General features: G+C 39.8%; 1 protein-coding gene across 1 annotated transcript in view; it reads right to left on the bottom strand.

Annotated features, from left to right (window-relative positions):
• The window catches only part of ryr2b (ryanodine receptor 2b (cardiac)), a 64,356-nt gene that overhangs the window by 11,002 nt on the left and 35,914 nt on the right, over nucleotides 1-17,440 (bottom strand). The window contains exons 60-93 of the mRNA XM_051960076.1: nucleotides 16,819-16,940; nucleotides 16,560-16,609; nucleotides 16,269-16,329; nucleotides 15,546-15,793; nucleotides 15,034-15,115; nucleotides 14,546-14,676; nucleotides 14,139-14,459; nucleotides 13,795-14,032; nucleotides 13,335-13,422; nucleotides 13,142-13,228; nucleotides 12,837-12,998; nucleotides 12,632-12,694; nucleotides 11,684-11,809; nucleotides 10,961-11,073; nucleotides 10,075-10,171; nucleotides 9,057-9,187; nucleotides 8,565-8,616; nucleotides 7,803-7,856; nucleotides 7,516-7,615; nucleotides 7,128-7,207; nucleotides 6,365-6,441; nucleotides 6,152-6,225; nucleotides 5,760-5,840; nucleotides 5,400-5,488; nucleotides 4,969-5,097; nucleotides 4,385-4,489; nucleotides 4,091-4,172; nucleotides 2,729-4,017; nucleotides 2,479-2,537; nucleotides 2,203-2,347; nucleotides 1,967-2,053; nucleotides 1,140-1,352; nucleotides 770-900; nucleotides 514-556 (exon numbers count right to left, since the gene is read on the bottom strand). Of these exons, the coding sequence (XP_051816036.1) occupies nucleotides 514-556; nucleotides 770-900; nucleotides 1,140-1,352; nucleotides 1,967-2,053; nucleotides 2,203-2,347; nucleotides 2,479-2,537; nucleotides 2,729-4,017; nucleotides 4,091-4,172; nucleotides 4,385-4,489; nucleotides 4,969-5,097; nucleotides 5,400-5,488; nucleotides 5,760-5,840; nucleotides 6,152-6,225; nucleotides 6,365-6,441; nucleotides 7,128-7,207; nucleotides 7,516-7,615; nucleotides 7,803-7,856; nucleotides 8,565-8,616; nucleotides 9,057-9,187; nucleotides 10,075-10,171; nucleotides 10,961-11,073; nucleotides 11,684-11,809; nucleotides 12,632-12,694; nucleotides 12,837-12,998; nucleotides 13,142-13,228; nucleotides 13,335-13,422; nucleotides 13,795-14,032; nucleotides 14,139-14,459; nucleotides 14,546-14,676; nucleotides 15,034-15,115; nucleotides 15,546-15,793; nucleotides 16,269-16,329; nucleotides 16,560-16,609; nucleotides 16,819-16,940 (5,010 nt within the window). The remainder of the gene's footprint in view (nucleotides 1-513; nucleotides 557-769; nucleotides 901-1,139; nucleotides 1,353-1,966; nucleotides 2,054-2,202; nucleotides 2,348-2,478; nucleotides 2,538-2,728; nucleotides 4,018-4,090; nucleotides 4,173-4,384; nucleotides 4,490-4,968; nucleotides 5,098-5,399; nucleotides 5,489-5,759; nucleotides 5,841-6,151; nucleotides 6,226-6,364; nucleotides 6,442-7,127; nucleotides 7,208-7,515; nucleotides 7,616-7,802; nucleotides 7,857-8,564; nucleotides 8,617-9,056; nucleotides 9,188-10,074; nucleotides 10,172-10,960; nucleotides 11,074-11,683; nucleotides 11,810-12,631; nucleotides 12,695-12,836; nucleotides 12,999-13,141; nucleotides 13,229-13,334; nucleotides 13,423-13,794; nucleotides 14,033-14,138; nucleotides 14,460-14,545; nucleotides 14,677-15,033; nucleotides 15,116-15,545; nucleotides 15,794-16,268; nucleotides 16,330-16,559; nucleotides 16,610-16,818; nucleotides 16,941-17,440) is intronic.

Below are 17,440 nucleotides of genomic sequence, written 5' to 3'. Positions count from 1 at the left end.
CTTTCGTGACTTTTTGCACCCCTCTGTTTGTTCCTAAGAGCTCTGTAATGGTAAATTTCTCCTTTGTGAGATCAATAAAGTCTATCTTATCTTAACTAGTGAAACAAGCCACTTTCACTTGATTTAGCCCACCTACAGTGTTCTTTTCAAGCAGTGCATTAGTGGACAGTTGAAAATGTTCATAAACGGCTAAAAAACAAATAGATTAAGAGAGGTTTGCTTAAAATAAATAATAACGTTAGCTCTCTTTGTAACACAAGAGGCAATGTGAGTGAGGAGGCTAAAAGTGTTGCACTGTCTCTAGAGACAACAAAACCATTTTCTTGACAGGTGAATAATTACACCTGCCATTAAATGGTTCATTAAATTTCATTTAGTTCCTTGACTCACTGACACTGCGTGAAATACGCACACAATTACATACATGCATGCTTAAGCACATTCAGAATAGAATATTGCATAATTTATCATTTTCTATACAGAATCTAAGCTGCACCCCCCTGAAGACCTTACCTTCCTCTTCACAAATTTATCCCAGTAATTGCTTGGAAATGACCTAAAAAGATAAAGAAATAGTATTGCATATATTCATAAGGAAAAATTTTGATTGAAAAATGAAGTGACACTGAGTGAAACATTTCTGTAAAACCTGCCATACGACGAGGCCATCAGCAGATTTCCCAAATTCAAGGTATAAACCAGGTTTTACTCAGGATTAATATGGGATCAGATACTAATATGACATCACATGATGAGGCTATGAACATACGCTGTGTTAACGACCAGTCGGTCCCATTGCCCTTTGATGTCTTCCTCGGGGGGCTGCGCCGTCACGTACAGCCCATCAAACTCCAACCTTCGTGCCACCTCCTTCTCACGTTTGAAGATCACCAGTGGTACCTTTCAATCAAAAGCTCCAGAGTAATCACTTGTCTCTTCGAACAAACACATTCACATAAACTGGCAAAACTTAAAATCTCAGAATAGCAAAAACTGACTTTTGATACAAAAAGGTGGAAACTTTCAATTCCCCCGTTTTTAAAACATATTCCATGTCTGTATGATGGAAAGAAACTGATTTAATAAAGTGAAAGGAGTTCATTTCAAATGTGCAAGAGTGCATTCTCGAACGGGTTTACCTTCAGGCAATAGTAACCAATAATACAGCAGAAGGAGATGATTGTGTGTGCAACAGCCAGGAAATGGAGACAGGGCTCCATGTATCCACTGCTCTCTTCCAGCACAAAATAAACTCTGTCCTCTCCGTCATCTTCAGAAGCAGAGTTCAGTTCTTCAGTATAAACAGATGTGATCACTTCTTCCTCTTCTTTCAATGCAGGGAAAGATGCCACCTGGGAGACAGCAAAAGAAAGTAACTTCACTGAACGCAGAGGACAGTTCTATGGCACAGTATTAGAATTTTTTTTTTGCAATACAATTCAACAATGGTAAACTTCAGTCCAGAGAGACTATGGGTTTGATCATATCTAGGACCTCTCTTAATTTAATTAAAACCTATATTTGTGAATTATTAAACAGCATCTAACACGTCTATCATTTGCAGTTGTGGAAGAAGTGCTTTGAAGCTCTACAGAGTAAAAGTAGCACTACTATGTTGTTAAAATATTCATACATATTCATTTTTACTAATAATTTTTTACATAATTATTAGTGGAAAATGTGGTTTGAGTATCAAAAGCAGAAGATCCTGCAGAAAAATGGCTCCCGCATTTGACTATAAAACTAAAGCATTCTTTTTGTAGCATAGTTTATAAAAGTGTTTATGCGATGATCACGTTTTGTACATAGCATTTCTAGCAAATACAATTTCTAGAAATACTTACAGTTGTCCGATAGATGCAGTAAAGAAGTGTTGTATCTCTGAAATGTAGTGTTGTGCAAGTATAAAGCAACAGAAAAAGGAAGCACACAAGCACAGATACTTCTCTCACAAGCACACTTTCACCTTGTAGAAGAGAAGGATGAAGTTGATTCCAAAGGCGACAAAAAGAGCCAGCAAGCGCATGTTATAAAAATTCCTCGCAAAGCAGTTCTGGGAAAAAAGAGAGAAACATTCAGGTGTCTACTGCTTACGTACTGCTATTCATATGTATGCAAATTTAAGTGAATGAAAGTAAGCATCCTTATCTGTGAAAGTGTACGGATGCATGCACAAACATGTTGAGTGTGCTTGTATATTACCAGCAGGCTCTTGTTATGAGTGCTTATCATCTCCCAGAGGGCAGAATGTTGGTTCTGTGGCTCCTTTGACCTATAAGGACATTTCTCAGCTCTCCATCTTGCCTTTGCTTTCTTATTCCCGGTTTTCTTCTCAGATGTCTTCCCTCTGCAAATAATCCATAGACAAACAGGGGAAAGGCCAAACAGCTTTATTTTGATGTGGAAATATCTTGAATGATGACATCAGATTTCTAGCCGTTCTGATTTCCATGTTGTTTTGGGAAACAAGAGACTCACTTCAATTCAGACATTTCCTCATCTGCAGCTGTTTCCTCTGTGGCTGTGTGGTCTTTAAACTGGTGTCAGAAAATTTAAACAAAACAAAAATCAAAATTTGATATCAATCAGTAGATGATCAAAGCAGTACAAACAAAGAACAGTGCTAAAGGTGGACACAAAACACACTAACAAAATAATTTTTTTTTAAGAAGTGCAACACAATGAGCAATAAAGAAAAACCAAAAATGAAAAATGTCTCAGTTCATACCGATGTCAGATGCTTGTCAGAAATATCAGCAGTGGCAATTGTTCTGGAGGTTGTGTTGAACAGGTCAGTCAGACTGGCAGTGAGGTCTTGTGTCATAAATCTATATTGACCTTCCTCCTTCTTCAGTTTGAGCCCAAATATGTCTGACAGTACGTCCACCTCTCTGGGGGAGGTCACAGCTGCCACCTGCCCAATCTCCCTCAATTCTCTCTGGGACGAGAAACTGGCAGAGCACTTCCTGAGACGATCCACACCACTTGGCAGCTCCATGACCTCATCAAGAGTTGGTTCCAGGATTCCACCAAGCAAGTCCGACATCCTCGCCCTTTTGGCTCCTTCTATGAGCCCACCGCTAACGAAGATGATGTACAGCACGTATATGATGCTGCGAGTTACAACACAAATGCACTTGACCTGAGCCATACAAATCAATCTGAGGAATAAAACAACTGACACAAGGACATCCTTTAGAGTCATCTTCATCAGAGTCTTCAGGTTTTTCACAGAAAGCAGAGATGTCAGCAATAGCCACCAAAAATGGAAGAAAAACATTCCTTTATTGCCCAGACCTCCTCCTTCGCACTTTTCCTCCACTTCTTTCCCAGCACACTTCTCTCCAGTGTTGGAGCCAGATATCTGAGCAGCAAGCTGCATCTCAAAGATTGTGTCCTCACAGAAATTGACAAACATCTCCATTTTCTCCTTCTCTCCGCCCTCATTGACCACATCAAAAATGAACTGCCTTTTGGACTCTTTGACCTGCGGCTTCTCCCACTGTGTGCGGCTGTATTCACTGATCTCAAAGTAGACACGTTCGAAGCGTTTCCCACTGCCAAGGATCTCAATGCGTCCTAAATAGGGCTGGAAGTACGTCAACACACACTCTGCCAGTTCCAAGAATGTTTTCAGTCTTGAATCATTGGGCATGTGCTCAGATAAATTGGTGAGGAGGACGGCGATGCTGAAGCCGATGTCTTTTGCCGGCTCATGGAAACGATCTACAAAGGCCTCGTAATACACAATGTCACTCTCATTAGCCTCCATACAGGACAGCAGGAAGTGAGTTTCAGTCTGGGAGAAACGCTTGCAATTCTCCATGGCTTTCTGGAAGTCCTTCCTGGTTATGCTGCCTTTACGATCAGGGTCATACTCTCTGAAGGCATCTGAGGATGTGAGGTCTTTAAGTTTGAGGAACATGTCAAAGAACTTAAGAATCATCTCCACATTGCCCGATGATTCCACCAGCATATCCACCATCTGCTTCCCAATAGTTCCATTGACGACATTACCTGAAAGGAGGAGAAAACCCGTGATAACTGATAACTAATGCATTTGTTGTCATAAACAACAGCAGTTTTTTACCTTCTAACATGGAGAGCAAAAACACAACCATGTCCTTCTGTAAATCCATGAGCTCCTTCAGAAGTTCAATTTGCCTTGAATCCTGTATACAACAAAATATATTTACAGCTACATTTTTAGCACACTCTTCTATTCATGTCTTCATTTAATGTATGTATTAAGACAGCACATTACCAGCAGCATGTTTGATAGTAACATTGCAAGCAGACAGAAATGAGGACTGCTGGGGTGGAAACCCTACAGTATCACCTAAAGATACTTCAATCTCAGTGTCAGTGGATCAATGAGCTATACCTGAGACAGCTTCATCTGCAGGTGGGCAAAGACATGGAGGAACCCCACAACAGCATCCCAGAGACGACTGTGAGCTAGACTCTGCTGGTTCCCAGTACACGGGCCCTGGATGAACACACTGATCATGTGAGCTGCTAGTGGAAATACTGTGGAAATGTCACTTCAGATGCCCATATATGAACCCTTAAAATTCTCAGCCATTCTTAGAGTGTACTGTGAGGGAGGCATCAAACCACAACAAAGTCATTCTCCAGCATGACGACAACCCCAAACGTACAGCCAGAGTCCTAAACAACCTTATTCAGTGACAAGAATTACAAGCAGTCCTGCAACAAATGGTGTGGCCACCTCAGAGGCCTGATTTAAACATAATTGCGTCAGTCGAGCATTGAATTGATTTCAGTTATTTAGTTTACTGCTGTTTGCATGAAGTTAAGAGGCAGTACATCTGAAAGGATCATCTGTTCGCTTCTGGTGTCTAAAGCTTTTGATGAGTATTGTATATATTTAGGCAGCTGTTACATTTAAGAGCTCACAGAATAATACAAGAAAGCCACTAGAACATGTATTGGAAACAGACAGACCTGTATGTACTCAGTGAGTGTGTTGAAGACCTGTTTGGCCACTTCAATGGCCTTGGAGAAGTTGTGTTGACCTTGTTCATCAATTACATCCTTCCCTGAGTAGTACCAATAGAAGTCACTGATAGACTCCTGCAGTGTGGCACAGGAAGAAAAAAAGGTGTATTCGCGGAAAAAAAAAGAAGTTTTTTTTTAAAAGACAAAACAGAATTTCAAAGTAAATTCATTGTGATTAAGCATCACAATGACTTTATGTTTAAAGTATCTGTCAACAGATGGACCTGTATTCATACTGTGCCCAAGTAAAAAGTTACAGGGGTCACTAAATTATTATGGTTCTACAGTCAGCTCTCAGCAATAAATAGAATTCAGGATAGTTCAGTTCACTTCTTTAGTCCAACATCGCAACGGAAAACCGATCACAGTAGGCTTACCTGTACTCTTAGTAAATAGTCCACAGTGGATATGATGATGTTGACGGTGGTGTTGTTGCCTGTTTGTGTTCTCAAGTAATTCTGGAAATCTAACACAGAAATATATAACATAAAATGAGCATGATGACTGGACTGTATTTAATAATCAAAATGTCTTGATTGGCAATGAAAGAAAACCGATGGGTGACACCACAGCAGCAATCAGTGCTTAGTTACCAAATTTGCAATTTAACCAAGAAACTTTTTTTCCAATTTTTTGTAACACAGTTGTAAAATGTGGTTTCTATTTTTTCAAAGACATCAGAGTTCTTGTGAGATTTGTGACAGTGTGCAAACTGGTAAAAGAATATGACAAATAACCTGAGTTGTGTCCTTCACAGAGCAGCTGCAGGAAACGGAATAGATCACAGGTTATGTCTTTGTCAGGCATCACCTTCTCTCCTGGGGGGAAAAATGGGCAGAAAAAGGCAACAAATGAAAGGAAAAATAATAAAAAGGATTAAAGTAACACTACAATGGGGGTTAAACAGAATGAATGACAGAATATAGGAAGAGGGAAGATATGCAAAAAATTGGTGACAACGGAGTGAAAGGAGATATCTTTTTATTATTCAAGACAAAGAAAACAACAGGAATTTGGAGTGTGAATGTAGAGTATGTTCAAGGCCAGAGATCTCACAGCTGGTTTTTGTGCTATGACATGGATTCACAGTAATGGATTTTTTTTTTCAATTTCCATTTGAATACAGTACCTGAGCTCTCGTCCGTGGCCATGCCTAATCCCTCTGCTTTGTTCTGCCTCTCGAACGCATTCAGATCCAGAACACTGGATAGAAAAACATGAAGTGCACGCACATACAAAAGGATGAGCAACGCTTTTGCACTCTTACCATTCTGTCACTCAGCACACAAAGCCTGCCCAGCCTCTGTGAGATCTGACAAGGCTTTCTTCTACATTCACTCACCTACAGGACCACATGAGTCCAGCCATGCTCTGAAAGAAGCCAACATCTCGCTTCGCCCTCAAATAATCCAGCATTTTCTGTCAAACAAAAGAATCAAAGACAAGGTGTGATAAATGGAGGGGGCTCTCACCTGAAGCAGATATGATTAGCTTAAAATGATCTTTTATAATCCTGCTGGCCGCAGTGTCTCTTTTTCAAGACACCATCTTTGTAAAAAAGACAATGAATTGTAAAGTGATATGATTTAAATATGCTGAAGAGGGCCCTTCATTTGAACAAAAATAGCAATTTTAGGAAGTTAAGGTCCTCTAAGCAAATGATAGGTATGCAGTGAGTCATGACTTTAAAAGCTTCAATTTAGTCAATAAATTTTCAGCAGTGAGCCAAAAATATTACATCCACTCAGAGATGAAATGAAAAGCATTAATGTAACAAACGTGGAGGTGAACAGTTGGTTCTCAGTGTTGGATGCAGGTAAGATTTAAAGACTTTGACAAGAGCTGAATCATAATGACTAGAAGTCTGGGTCAGAGCATCTCTGAAACAGCAAAGCTTATGAGGTGCTGCTGGTGTACCGACAGCTGGCAAGGAGGGACAAACTACCAACCAGTGACAGGGAGAGTGCAGAAACAAGTCTGATCTAAATCGCAACTTGCAGGACTTAAAAGATCTGTCACCTCAAAAACCAAAAACCTTCTGAGGGATTCTAGAGTTTATGCAACAACTTTTATAGTTTTAGGGAGAGGCTAATGCATTATCATACCTGTTGAACAGTGGCATTCCCTCCGTTGAGAATAGCAATACCGAGCTTCATTGTAGGGGCAATCATGGAGCCCATCATACCTGAAATTAATCAAAAACAGGATATGCAATGTTGACTCCAATGATTTTTTTACTGAATGATGCACAGTTGAAGGAAGGGGCAAAGCACACTAAATGGCTAATCAACCAATGGTTCAAGTCATCTGGAGGTTGAGCATTACCTGATTTACAAAGAAAAGTGTCACTTCTCAGCTACTGAATCTATTCGGTATTCAGCAAATATCAAGTCTTTGACTTACTACTGCCTTATCAAAAGCAACGACTTACTAAAAGTTGCAACAGACAACACTAAACATGACCGACTTGCTTCACTTGTTCATCTTTCCTACCTTTGCTGGCACTGATGGTTTGCAGGACCATCTCAGAGGCCCCACGACAATGCAGCCTAGCCTGCTGGTAAAGCAACTTCTGCTTCTCCATCTCCTTCTCCTGAGCCACAGAAATATCCATTCATGTATTTATTGTACAGACTTGATAGAAAAGACATAATAATAAAACATAACTTAAAATGTTCAATAATATTTTTATTGCTACAGTAGAAAAAATAGGCAAAACAAAGTTAAACCCTGTAAACAAAGCACATTAAGCATGCATTTTTTAATGTTCATTCACTCACTTCAAAGCTTTCCACCTCCTCTTCTTCACTGTCATCACCCTCTCTGCAACAACTCTAGGAAAGCAAACACACAAAGCAGGGGCGTAATATAAGAAAAGATAGAGAATACAGTAAATCCTCATAGGATAAATGTAAAATTCACAATTTCACGGCACCTTGCTCCTGAATAGGAGTTTTTGTTTTATTGCATATTGATTTTTTTTCCAGCCTGCAAAAGTAAGAAAATGATTTTATATTATATTATTGCACAACTTCCTGACAGTGTACCAACACAGACAAGAAACGCACTCAGAGAGCGCAGTACTCTGCCAAGGCTCCTCATTCATCGTATGATTTCAGACAGATAAGTCCCAATAAGTCCACATCAATTTGATTTGTAGTAGGATCATGTGATCATCAGCAGGCAGCTGTTGTCATGGTTACAGTGATGCCGTGGCGCTCTCTCGTAATCATACAGAAATCTTTGACAAATCCATGGATCCAGACTACAAGCCACATCACTGCCAAAACATAATCAGGTGATCATTTCTGACCTTCCCTGAAAATTTCATCCAAATCCGTTATTCCGTTTTTGAGTAATACGGCGCACACAAAGACAGATTAACAGACTAACAGACGGACAAACGTACGCCGATGATCACATATCTCTGCCACGTTCCTTGGAGGCGTAATAAAACGCAAACGTAAAATCCCGCACTTCATTGCAACACATGAACAAACATTTAGATCTCACTAATGAGATAATTCTCTGCATTTTCTTACCCTGGCCATAATAGCAGCATAGGACTTATAGAGGCTGTCATTTCCATGTTTACTGTGAACAAGGGAAACAAATGAGACAGTATTACTGTATGCCAAGTTATGGACAGATGCAGCATCCTGGAAACATCTGGTCAGTTGATTACATTGTTGAATGCTGCAAGACATCAAAAGACTGTCAGCAGTGTTTGGATACAGAATCCAACCATTATGCATCCACGTCTGAGCAGATGCATTGAAGATCAATAATGCAGAAGACAAAAAGCATCGTATTTGCAAACATTTCTGCAGGGTGGGGTTAGATTTGAGGCCCTGGAAAGAACTGAAACAGATTTCAGGCTTTTAGATAAAGACGGCCACAGATGTTGCACAAAAGAAAAAAACATGCTCTGACTAGTTTAGTATTGATGTTCCTGGCGATGGGTTTAACCAGTAGTAAGAGCAGACTGGGGTGTTTTTACTGCATGCGATCTTTTATAACGAACACACACACACCTGCTTTCCGTCAGGGCGCTTCGACTGAAGAGTGTAATGAGTTGTAGAAGGGGATCGATTGGTTTGGCACCTTCTTCTAAATCCTTTTCTTCCCCTTTGTCACCTCCACACAGTTCTATCACTCCACCTTTCTGCAATCCAGAGAGAGAGAGGTTCAGGTGACTTGCGTGGCCATAAATAGTGTCACACACTAACCATCCACAGCTTCTGGTAGCTGAATAAAGTGGACACACTGCAGGTTTGCTCTCTTGCAAACACACACTAACATACACTACATGATGTTTATAGGTACAAGAAAGAGAAAAAAATTAATTTAGGAGATCTGACTCTCAGAAACATTTATTCATGTTTTCAATCAATTCTAAATGTTTAATGTGTTCACCTGACAACATTCTAGTCGGCACATACTTCATTATTCTGCCATTGCTGCCTGAAGTCTGTACTGTATGTTTTACTTCTAACCAGAAAATGTAGAGTGTCCATCCTGAAAACCCAACAAAATTAAGTATACTCAAACACACATATTTTATTTGCTTGGATGTATCCGGTGCTGAGATGGCTCCAATATTAGAATAGAAAAAAAGCTGAAAAAACTGGAAAGTAGCAGTGGTTTCCTAAATATATGGTTTGGTTGACAACAATTTGAATGCAGCTCAAAATTGCATCCAGTCTGAGGCTAATTTTAGGATGTGTATTATGTATATTATTAATAAATTCTTTCATATGCCAAGAGCAATCTATGGAACTATAGGTACAAAATGACAAAAGCCGCCGTAAGGCTTTGGTTTATCTAATTTAAATTAGTAAGATTTAAGATTGATTTCCTGGACAAGAACTGAGTGGGGCAGAATGCCGTATTTCAAACCTGAAAGCAATTCAAAATATAAGACTTTTTCCACCTGTATATGTTCTATTTGCTGCTGTACACTGTAAATTTCCCCGCTGTGGGATTAATAAAGGTTTACTCGATCTATCTATCTATTACAGACATATTTTCACTGCTTGCTTTTAGACTCACAGCTAAATCTTCCACAAGAATCTCCTCAAAGTTGCCGTCCTCAGCTGATATCCAGGACTTATTGTAGCCTTGGAGGAACAGGTTGACAGCTCGGTGCCTGAGGAAGACGAGGAAAGGCCGAAGAAACAAGAGATTTGCATTTTTCTTATCATCATTTAAAAAATGCAAATAGAACACTAAAAAAAAAACACAGAGCACAGGCAAACACAAAGAAATATTAGAAGAGCGTTCATTAGATCCATTATTTCCTTCATCAAGGGCTCTTGTAAATATCCACAGTGATAGATGTTATTTCCACCAGAGAGCAAAGAGCACTTATCACTACAGCCATAACTCACAAGACACAAACACCAAAATAATATTCCTAAATCACCTCAAAGCACACAGAGCCACAGGATTTTCATATGCTAATGGTAGTTTCCCTTTGGACCTGACATGGCTGTATGTGGCTCTGAAACCTAATTAGGTTTTACATTATCTCTCCATCACAGTTTCACCTTCTGCACAGGGCAGAGCTGTCATTACACACCCTTAAAAAAGTCTGTAGTTGCATGGTGCTACTCATACTACGGACTGAAGTGGAAAAAAATCATCAAACATCCATAACAGCATTACTCAATATTAACGTTACCTTTCACTGTATTATATTTCCTCCCTCCTTCTTCCTCTTGAAGTCAAAATTTGAATGAATCATTTCAGAAGCTCTGACAGCACCAGTCACACAAACGAGAAAATAAAACCTGCAAGACCTATAATTAATATTGTCCACCTCTATCAGGGCTCATTTAGTGAAAAATATTCTCTAATACGTAATACGCAATTAAACTGACAATTAAGAGCAATTTTATGGGTGCAAAGCATTTGTGTGTACTGAGGTGTTTATTACCTGGGTAGATTATAGAGGGGGGTCATCCTTAAGCAGGCCACGACGGCACGTTTCCTCTGTTTAGACAAGACTTTGTGCCATGCAGGTTTCTTACTTCTCTGCGGGTGTTCCACCTGAACCCAAAACCAAAGACAGCTAAATGATCGTTATTATTATCCACATGCAAGGGGATAAGAATTAGTGATTTAAATGAATATCCTGATTTGGCGAGCCTGAGTTCCTTTGGCAGCTCATTCCAGAGTTTTGGTGAACAGGCATCAAGTGAACAGCCCCCTCTTGTCTTAAATGTACACATAGGATGAGCCAGCAGGTTTTTGTTTGGCTCAGAAATTGTATTCAGTCCTTCAAGTCAACATTGAACAAGACAGGGGAGTTCAGAGGTACTATTGGGCTGTATTTAAAAAAAAAAAAAAAAAAGCAGCTCTTGGAAATCACTCTAAAGTGCAGCTCTGTGTCACGCCCATCCTGTAGTTAGAGATAAAAACACGACCACAAAAGATAATCCTCGTGGCAGAATTTATAAATAAAATAAGGCACATCAGAAACACAAACTCCCACCAGGGCAGTCTTCACTTCACTGAACAAACACAATTCTTTACTGTATGACGGCAGAGGATGGATGCGCTTAATGTCCTGTTATTTACAGTGGACACGAAAGCCAAGAACGGGGACTCTGTTCAAAGTCAATCAGGGATTTGTTTTGTACAGAATGGAAAAGCTCACCTGGTCCAGGTAATAAAGGACTCGACCTATTTCTAGAATCCTGTCTACAGTCCTTTGTGCATCATCAATGGCCCCAAGGTGCATGGGATGCTCTGCAACGATCTCCTGCCACGAGCTGTTTGACGCCTATAAAAACAAACAAAGGAAAAGTATGATTTCTTTTGCACCAAGATGCGGGTATTTCAGCCACTCAGTTCAAATATTGGAAAACAAGATTTATTGCAATGAGAAAAAAAGAATTATCAAGCACCTTTAACACAGCAAAATGCACAAAGGAATGACTGAATAGGATTACTGGGCAAATAAACATCATAAAGGAATCAAGCTGTTGTCCAGAATATTCTTTTTTGTATTGCTTTTAATTTCCTTGGTTGAATTCTCATATAATGAAATCTTACTGCCCACCATTTCACAGCAAAAAAACTTCATTAACCCAACAAAGGAGAGTTCAAGGGCTATGCAAAACCAGGATCCATTTTCTTTTCTAAAAAGTTTGTTTATGCTAATCACAAAGCAGAAATTTTCATCACTGACTTATGAATAAACATAGTTATCACAGACTTATGAATAAGGAAAAGCTGCATGCATATTTCATACAGTGTGGTGAGTATGTCACATTCATGTCTCTGATGAACAATGAGTCAATGACTGGGCTGATTACAAATACAGCTCTGGATTTTACAGGCTACGAGAGCATTCTCCAGTTTAATTGACCAGACATTTGTTGCACAAATTAAAAGTTGCATGTCAATGAATACACAGAATGTCTACAGGACGTATAAAAATATACTGTTAAGGACAGTCCAGAAGAGGAAATCAAACAATCACTTTGTACCAATTAAATCAAAGAAATATAATCCTCAATAATATGCTGTAACACAGAGGTACGCATTCATACTTACATAGGGTACAGTTGTTTATAACACCCAATGTATAGACTGCCCTTACCTGACTCTGAAGTTGTATGAGGCAATGGAAGATATTCTCTCGAATCTCATCTTCAGTATTCTTCTGTAGAAAGAAAAAAATTGCCAACATGAAATATACTAGATCGCAAAATGTGTATGTTTTTGGACTGTGCACTAAACACATCCACAAGAAGCAAGATAGTTTTGAATGGAGATGGTCTTTAGTATTGATATTTCCAACAGACCTGAGAGAAGCTGTTTTTAGCCAACATGATCAGGCTCTGGTCAACTGGAAAACAAACCCTGAGTCCCACAGGTACCAGCCTCTTTACAGAAGCCACAATGAGAGAGGTTTGTGTGGAATAGCGATGCCCCTTCCGCTTTATCCTCCTCTTGTCATGGTCAAACTGAGTATTGGAGAGTCGTGAAGATATTTTAACTTTCTGACAGTCTAATATTTTTGAGATTTCCATACAACTGCTGTAACAGATGCAGTTCTTTCCGATCAGTGCGTGCATAATCAAAACATTAAATTATAAATATGGCTGACCTTGGACATTTTGTCATTATTGACTAAGAAAGCCAAGTTGTTGATTTCATTTTGAACCACGTAATTCTGCTCCTCCCATTTGAAATTCTGTTGGAAAAAAAAAAACACAGGTGAAATAAAACGTGGTCCAATATTCACCTGTATAGTGTTGATGTGAAAAGAATAACTTAAAAACACTATTTGTCATTCTCACATGAGATTTGGCCCAGAACATAAAGACCTCTGCCACCATGCTGAACAGCTGCTCAGCCTCCGGGTTCGGCTCTTTCAGCCATCTGGCCCTGAAACAAGACGGCACAAAACACATTAACATCACAGAATTTGCTCCTGTAAAGCTTAACATACGCCTCAAATAACTAGAACAAGTACATCATGCCATGAGCTTTGTTCTTTTTGTAGCGCCAAAACATGGTTATTTTTTCTGTATTTTTTTACCGTTTCAATTTACCAGTGGCTGTTGAAATCAATCTCTAAGGCGTTTTATCATCCTGACACAGGAACATGGCACATTTGGAGTCTTAAAGGTTTTATGTTCATACAAAACACAGAAAAACAAGTTTCCCTTTCAGTTGAGTCTATAAATACTTTAAGTTTCTAGCCTCAGAACATGGGCTTACTTCTCCACATCTAAGTTCCTTTGGTTAATGCCCTACCGGTTAGAATCCACAAACGGGATGAGGAGGGGATAGAAGGCATAGAGGTCTCGGACCAGCACAGTGAACTTCTCCTGTATCTGTAGCTCTGCTTCAGAGGTACAACACCCCTCGGCTTTCATCTGCTCCTCCTCTAGCGACACACATTCTGCTCTCTTTCTCAACTTCTCCATCAGTGGCAGGAAGTGGCTCTTTAACAGCTCGATGTGGGCTTTGCATAGGATGGGCTGAGAAAAAACTGACCAATATGAACGACAGATGTTGAGAGCATTCATTACTGATGTGAAACATATATACATATATATATTCACACCACAAGCACAGGATTGTGATGACCAGAATACCTGCCAGCTGTTTCATCCAGTCACCCTGGCTAGCACCCACATGGTTGTGGATGATGCGGAGGATGTGGCCAAGTAGGTCACTAGCATGCTGAGGAATGACAGAGGTGCAGATTGAGCTGCCTGGCTGGCCCTCAGGGCCCCAGTGCCACCAATGGGAAATGTAGCTGCACAACATGGGCAAGGTGACCTCTGTGACATGGATGTATGGCGTCTGGCGAGCTCCAGCACCAGCTCCTGCCAATTCCTCCACTTCCCAGAATGCCTGTCCCAGAGAAGGCAGGAGAGGACACATGTCCTCCACCTGATCTGGCAGCCCCTGGTCTAACAGAGGCAAGAGTCACTGAAGGTGTCCAACATTAAATGGATAACTCTGAAAAGCATCAGCGTGCATGTATTGTTTATATTACCTTTCTTCTCAGTTGCACTCATAATATTGTAGATGGAGTAAGGGTTGTTTTGGTTTAGCCCTGGCTCCAGGAAGCATACTGGAAAAGCCCCAGTTAGGGCTGCCAAACAAGAACCTGCTGCTGACCTGTGCCTGTATGGAAATGCAGTGGTAGAACATGGACAACGGTATGACTGATTAATGTTCAGATCTTACTAAATTCTTTAAGGTAGTTTTGCTAACGTATGTCTACTCACAAGCTGCTTTCTTAGTGTTTCAGGTTTTAAATTTTTCTTGTATCTTACTCTGGACTTAATGCATTTCTTAACACATACATGTAAGGCCAACAATGTGTGGATAATATATTTCATAATTTCTGAGATCATAAATTGTAAATGTAGTACAAAAAAAGTTGTTTAGTAAACATTTAAAGAAGATACACAATTTGTTTAAACAAAGCCTGTAAACACATGAAACTGAGCAGTAGCAAAATCACAATAAAAGAAATACCCGTCCATGTAAATGCTGCTACTGGTTCCAAGAGAGTAGAGACTGTTCAAGATCCTGTAACAGGACACCTGGATACCGCCAACTGGAAAGACAAGGTAAGACTCAGAGCGGAGATCCCTCTCTCAGTTTTCTCTCAGAAACAGCCAATGATACTAAGTACGAAAGCTGATAGCATTCAATCACAGAGTGATGGACTAGCTGGATGCCTGCTGATTAATGATTCGTGGAAGGTCAGGACATTAGTGAAGGAGACAATCTGGTCCTGCTGTTCTGTGGTCACGACTAACACTTAATGAGAGCTGGTTTCAAAGAAGTGGAAGGTAAGGAGTTGAGGGGAGGGAGTCCCCGAGTGATTTCCCAGCTGTTCATCCAACTCCTAGGCATATGGAAGTAAATGAATGAGACTACTTAAAATGCGCATGGTGGCTGTATGTTTACTATGCCGACATGATAAAAGAAGCAATCTCAACAAGCTACATTTATAACCGCGTGTTTTAATTTGTAGCCCTTACCCAGGAGATCAGGTCCATAGTTCTGGTTGCCAAGATGACGGAAGAGTGAAGTGAGGCTGGGGATCAGAACTGAGGTGATGTAGTTGAGGATTCTGGGTGCTCCTCTGGTCAGTTGAGTCCTACTCTGAGGCAAGCAGACTAAAGTCTCAGAAAGCTTTTCCAAAGTCATCTCCAAATCAGCTGAAGCTGCCTCAAAGTATGAATGCACAGATGTGTGGATAGACTCTGGGGCTGACTTCATCAATGTCCTCGGAAGAAAGGTTGAAAAAAACAAAACACAATTTCTTTGATTTGGAAACATTTCTTAATATTCAACACATGTAATTGAAAAAATATTCAATGGTGTTTTCTACAAAAATAGATATTGTAAAATGAACAATATTAATGAAAAGTGTTCAAAATCCATATATTACAGGTTATACGCTGCATTTGTTTTGGCTGGCTTTAATGAATGGACTAAATCAGTTGCTAATCTATCCATCAGACAAGTCTAAATGGCACCAGTCTCTTCAGAGCTAAAAATCGTACTAGAGTCATGCTTCAGAGGCATTGTCCTCGGGGAGTAAAAGTGATATCAACCACAATTAGATAGCATCGGTGTATCAGTGGCTCAATTACACCAGTCATCTCATCCTTAGACATGGTGGTGTGACACTGATGTGAATGCAGGCAAAGCGAAAAGATCGATTTAAGCAGAGTGTGACAGTAGTGCCATCTAGCTACCTGGCATCAAGGGCTTGAGCCAGAACATGAAGGCAACTTGCAACTGAAGCAGCTTCGTTTCCTGAGAAAAAACACACTGTATTCAAATTATGAGCATAAATACACGGGCAAAACAAATGTAGCAGCCGAACAAACATAAGTAAGCATGAGTCAGATAACCTTAACAACTATGTTGTAATTGAAGCAGAGACAAAATCTGAACACTAAATAGACACAGTTGTGGAGAACCAAATAATAAACAAAAGGAATAAATGAATGTCTGAATAAGCTGTATTTCCACGGCTTCCTTACCAAAGAGTGAGATCCTGTGTCTTACTAGAGCTGCAAGCTTACAAAAGAGGCTGGATGTGAGCAGAAAGTACAAGTGAAATAATGAGGAGAGAGGAGTGGGCAAGTAATTGCAGATCAGAAGTAATGACAGCACAGAATGATGAGGCTTTTTTTTTGTTCATTTATCATGCAGAACAAGCAATCCAAAACAACCTTACCTACAAGAACATTTAAAATAAATCGTGAAAAAGGGGTATATTTTGTGTGGTGTGACACATACCATGCAACCATCTCCTTTTCCTTTTTTGACGCATGACTTTTATTTTCACTTGAGGAGAGAGAAGCAGACAGGAAATATAGATGATGGTTTTTCATGTATTGTTCCAAAAGAGGAAGGATAACCTGAAGAAATACATTAGAGACAATAGTTACTTTATAAACCAAACATTTTCCTAAATTTTCAGACTAGCTTCAGTTTAATTTGAAAAAAAAAAAAAAACTATATCTGACAACATCACAAACATAGTGCCCCTGCTTATCCCACGACTTCATTAAAGCTATAACGCATTCCCAACATTTGCTGAGGGGAATAATTCCAACAGATCTTTTTTTATGCACCGAGCACCATTAGATCAAATATACGGTAGAAGTCTTGCTCAACACTTCGATTCCCCAGTTCAGCTTGAAAGTTCAAACTCTGTTGGTCATGACTAGAATTTTTTTAAACATTCCCAAACATTAAGCAATGCCTGCTGCCTGTTTAACATGAGTTCAATGATGAACCCGACAAGTATGAAGCTCTGCCAATTCACAGAAGACGAACAGTCAGACAGACACAGGCATGCGTAGCCATATGAGAGTACGGTTGAGTGGGAGGTATGGGGTGTAGAGATGTGAGGCAT

The sequence above is a fragment of the Acanthochromis polyacanthus genome, chromosome 15 (assembly GCF_021347895.1).
Source record: "Acanthochromis polyacanthus isolate Apoly-LR-REF ecotype Palm Island chromosome 15, KAUST_Apoly_ChrSc, whole genome shotgun sequence".
NCBI lineage: Eukaryota > Metazoa > Chordata > Actinopteri > Pomacentridae > Acanthochromis > Acanthochromis polyacanthus.
The sequence above is the reverse complement of the archived record's forward strand: the minus strand, read 5'-3'. Positions and strand labels throughout refer to the sequence as shown.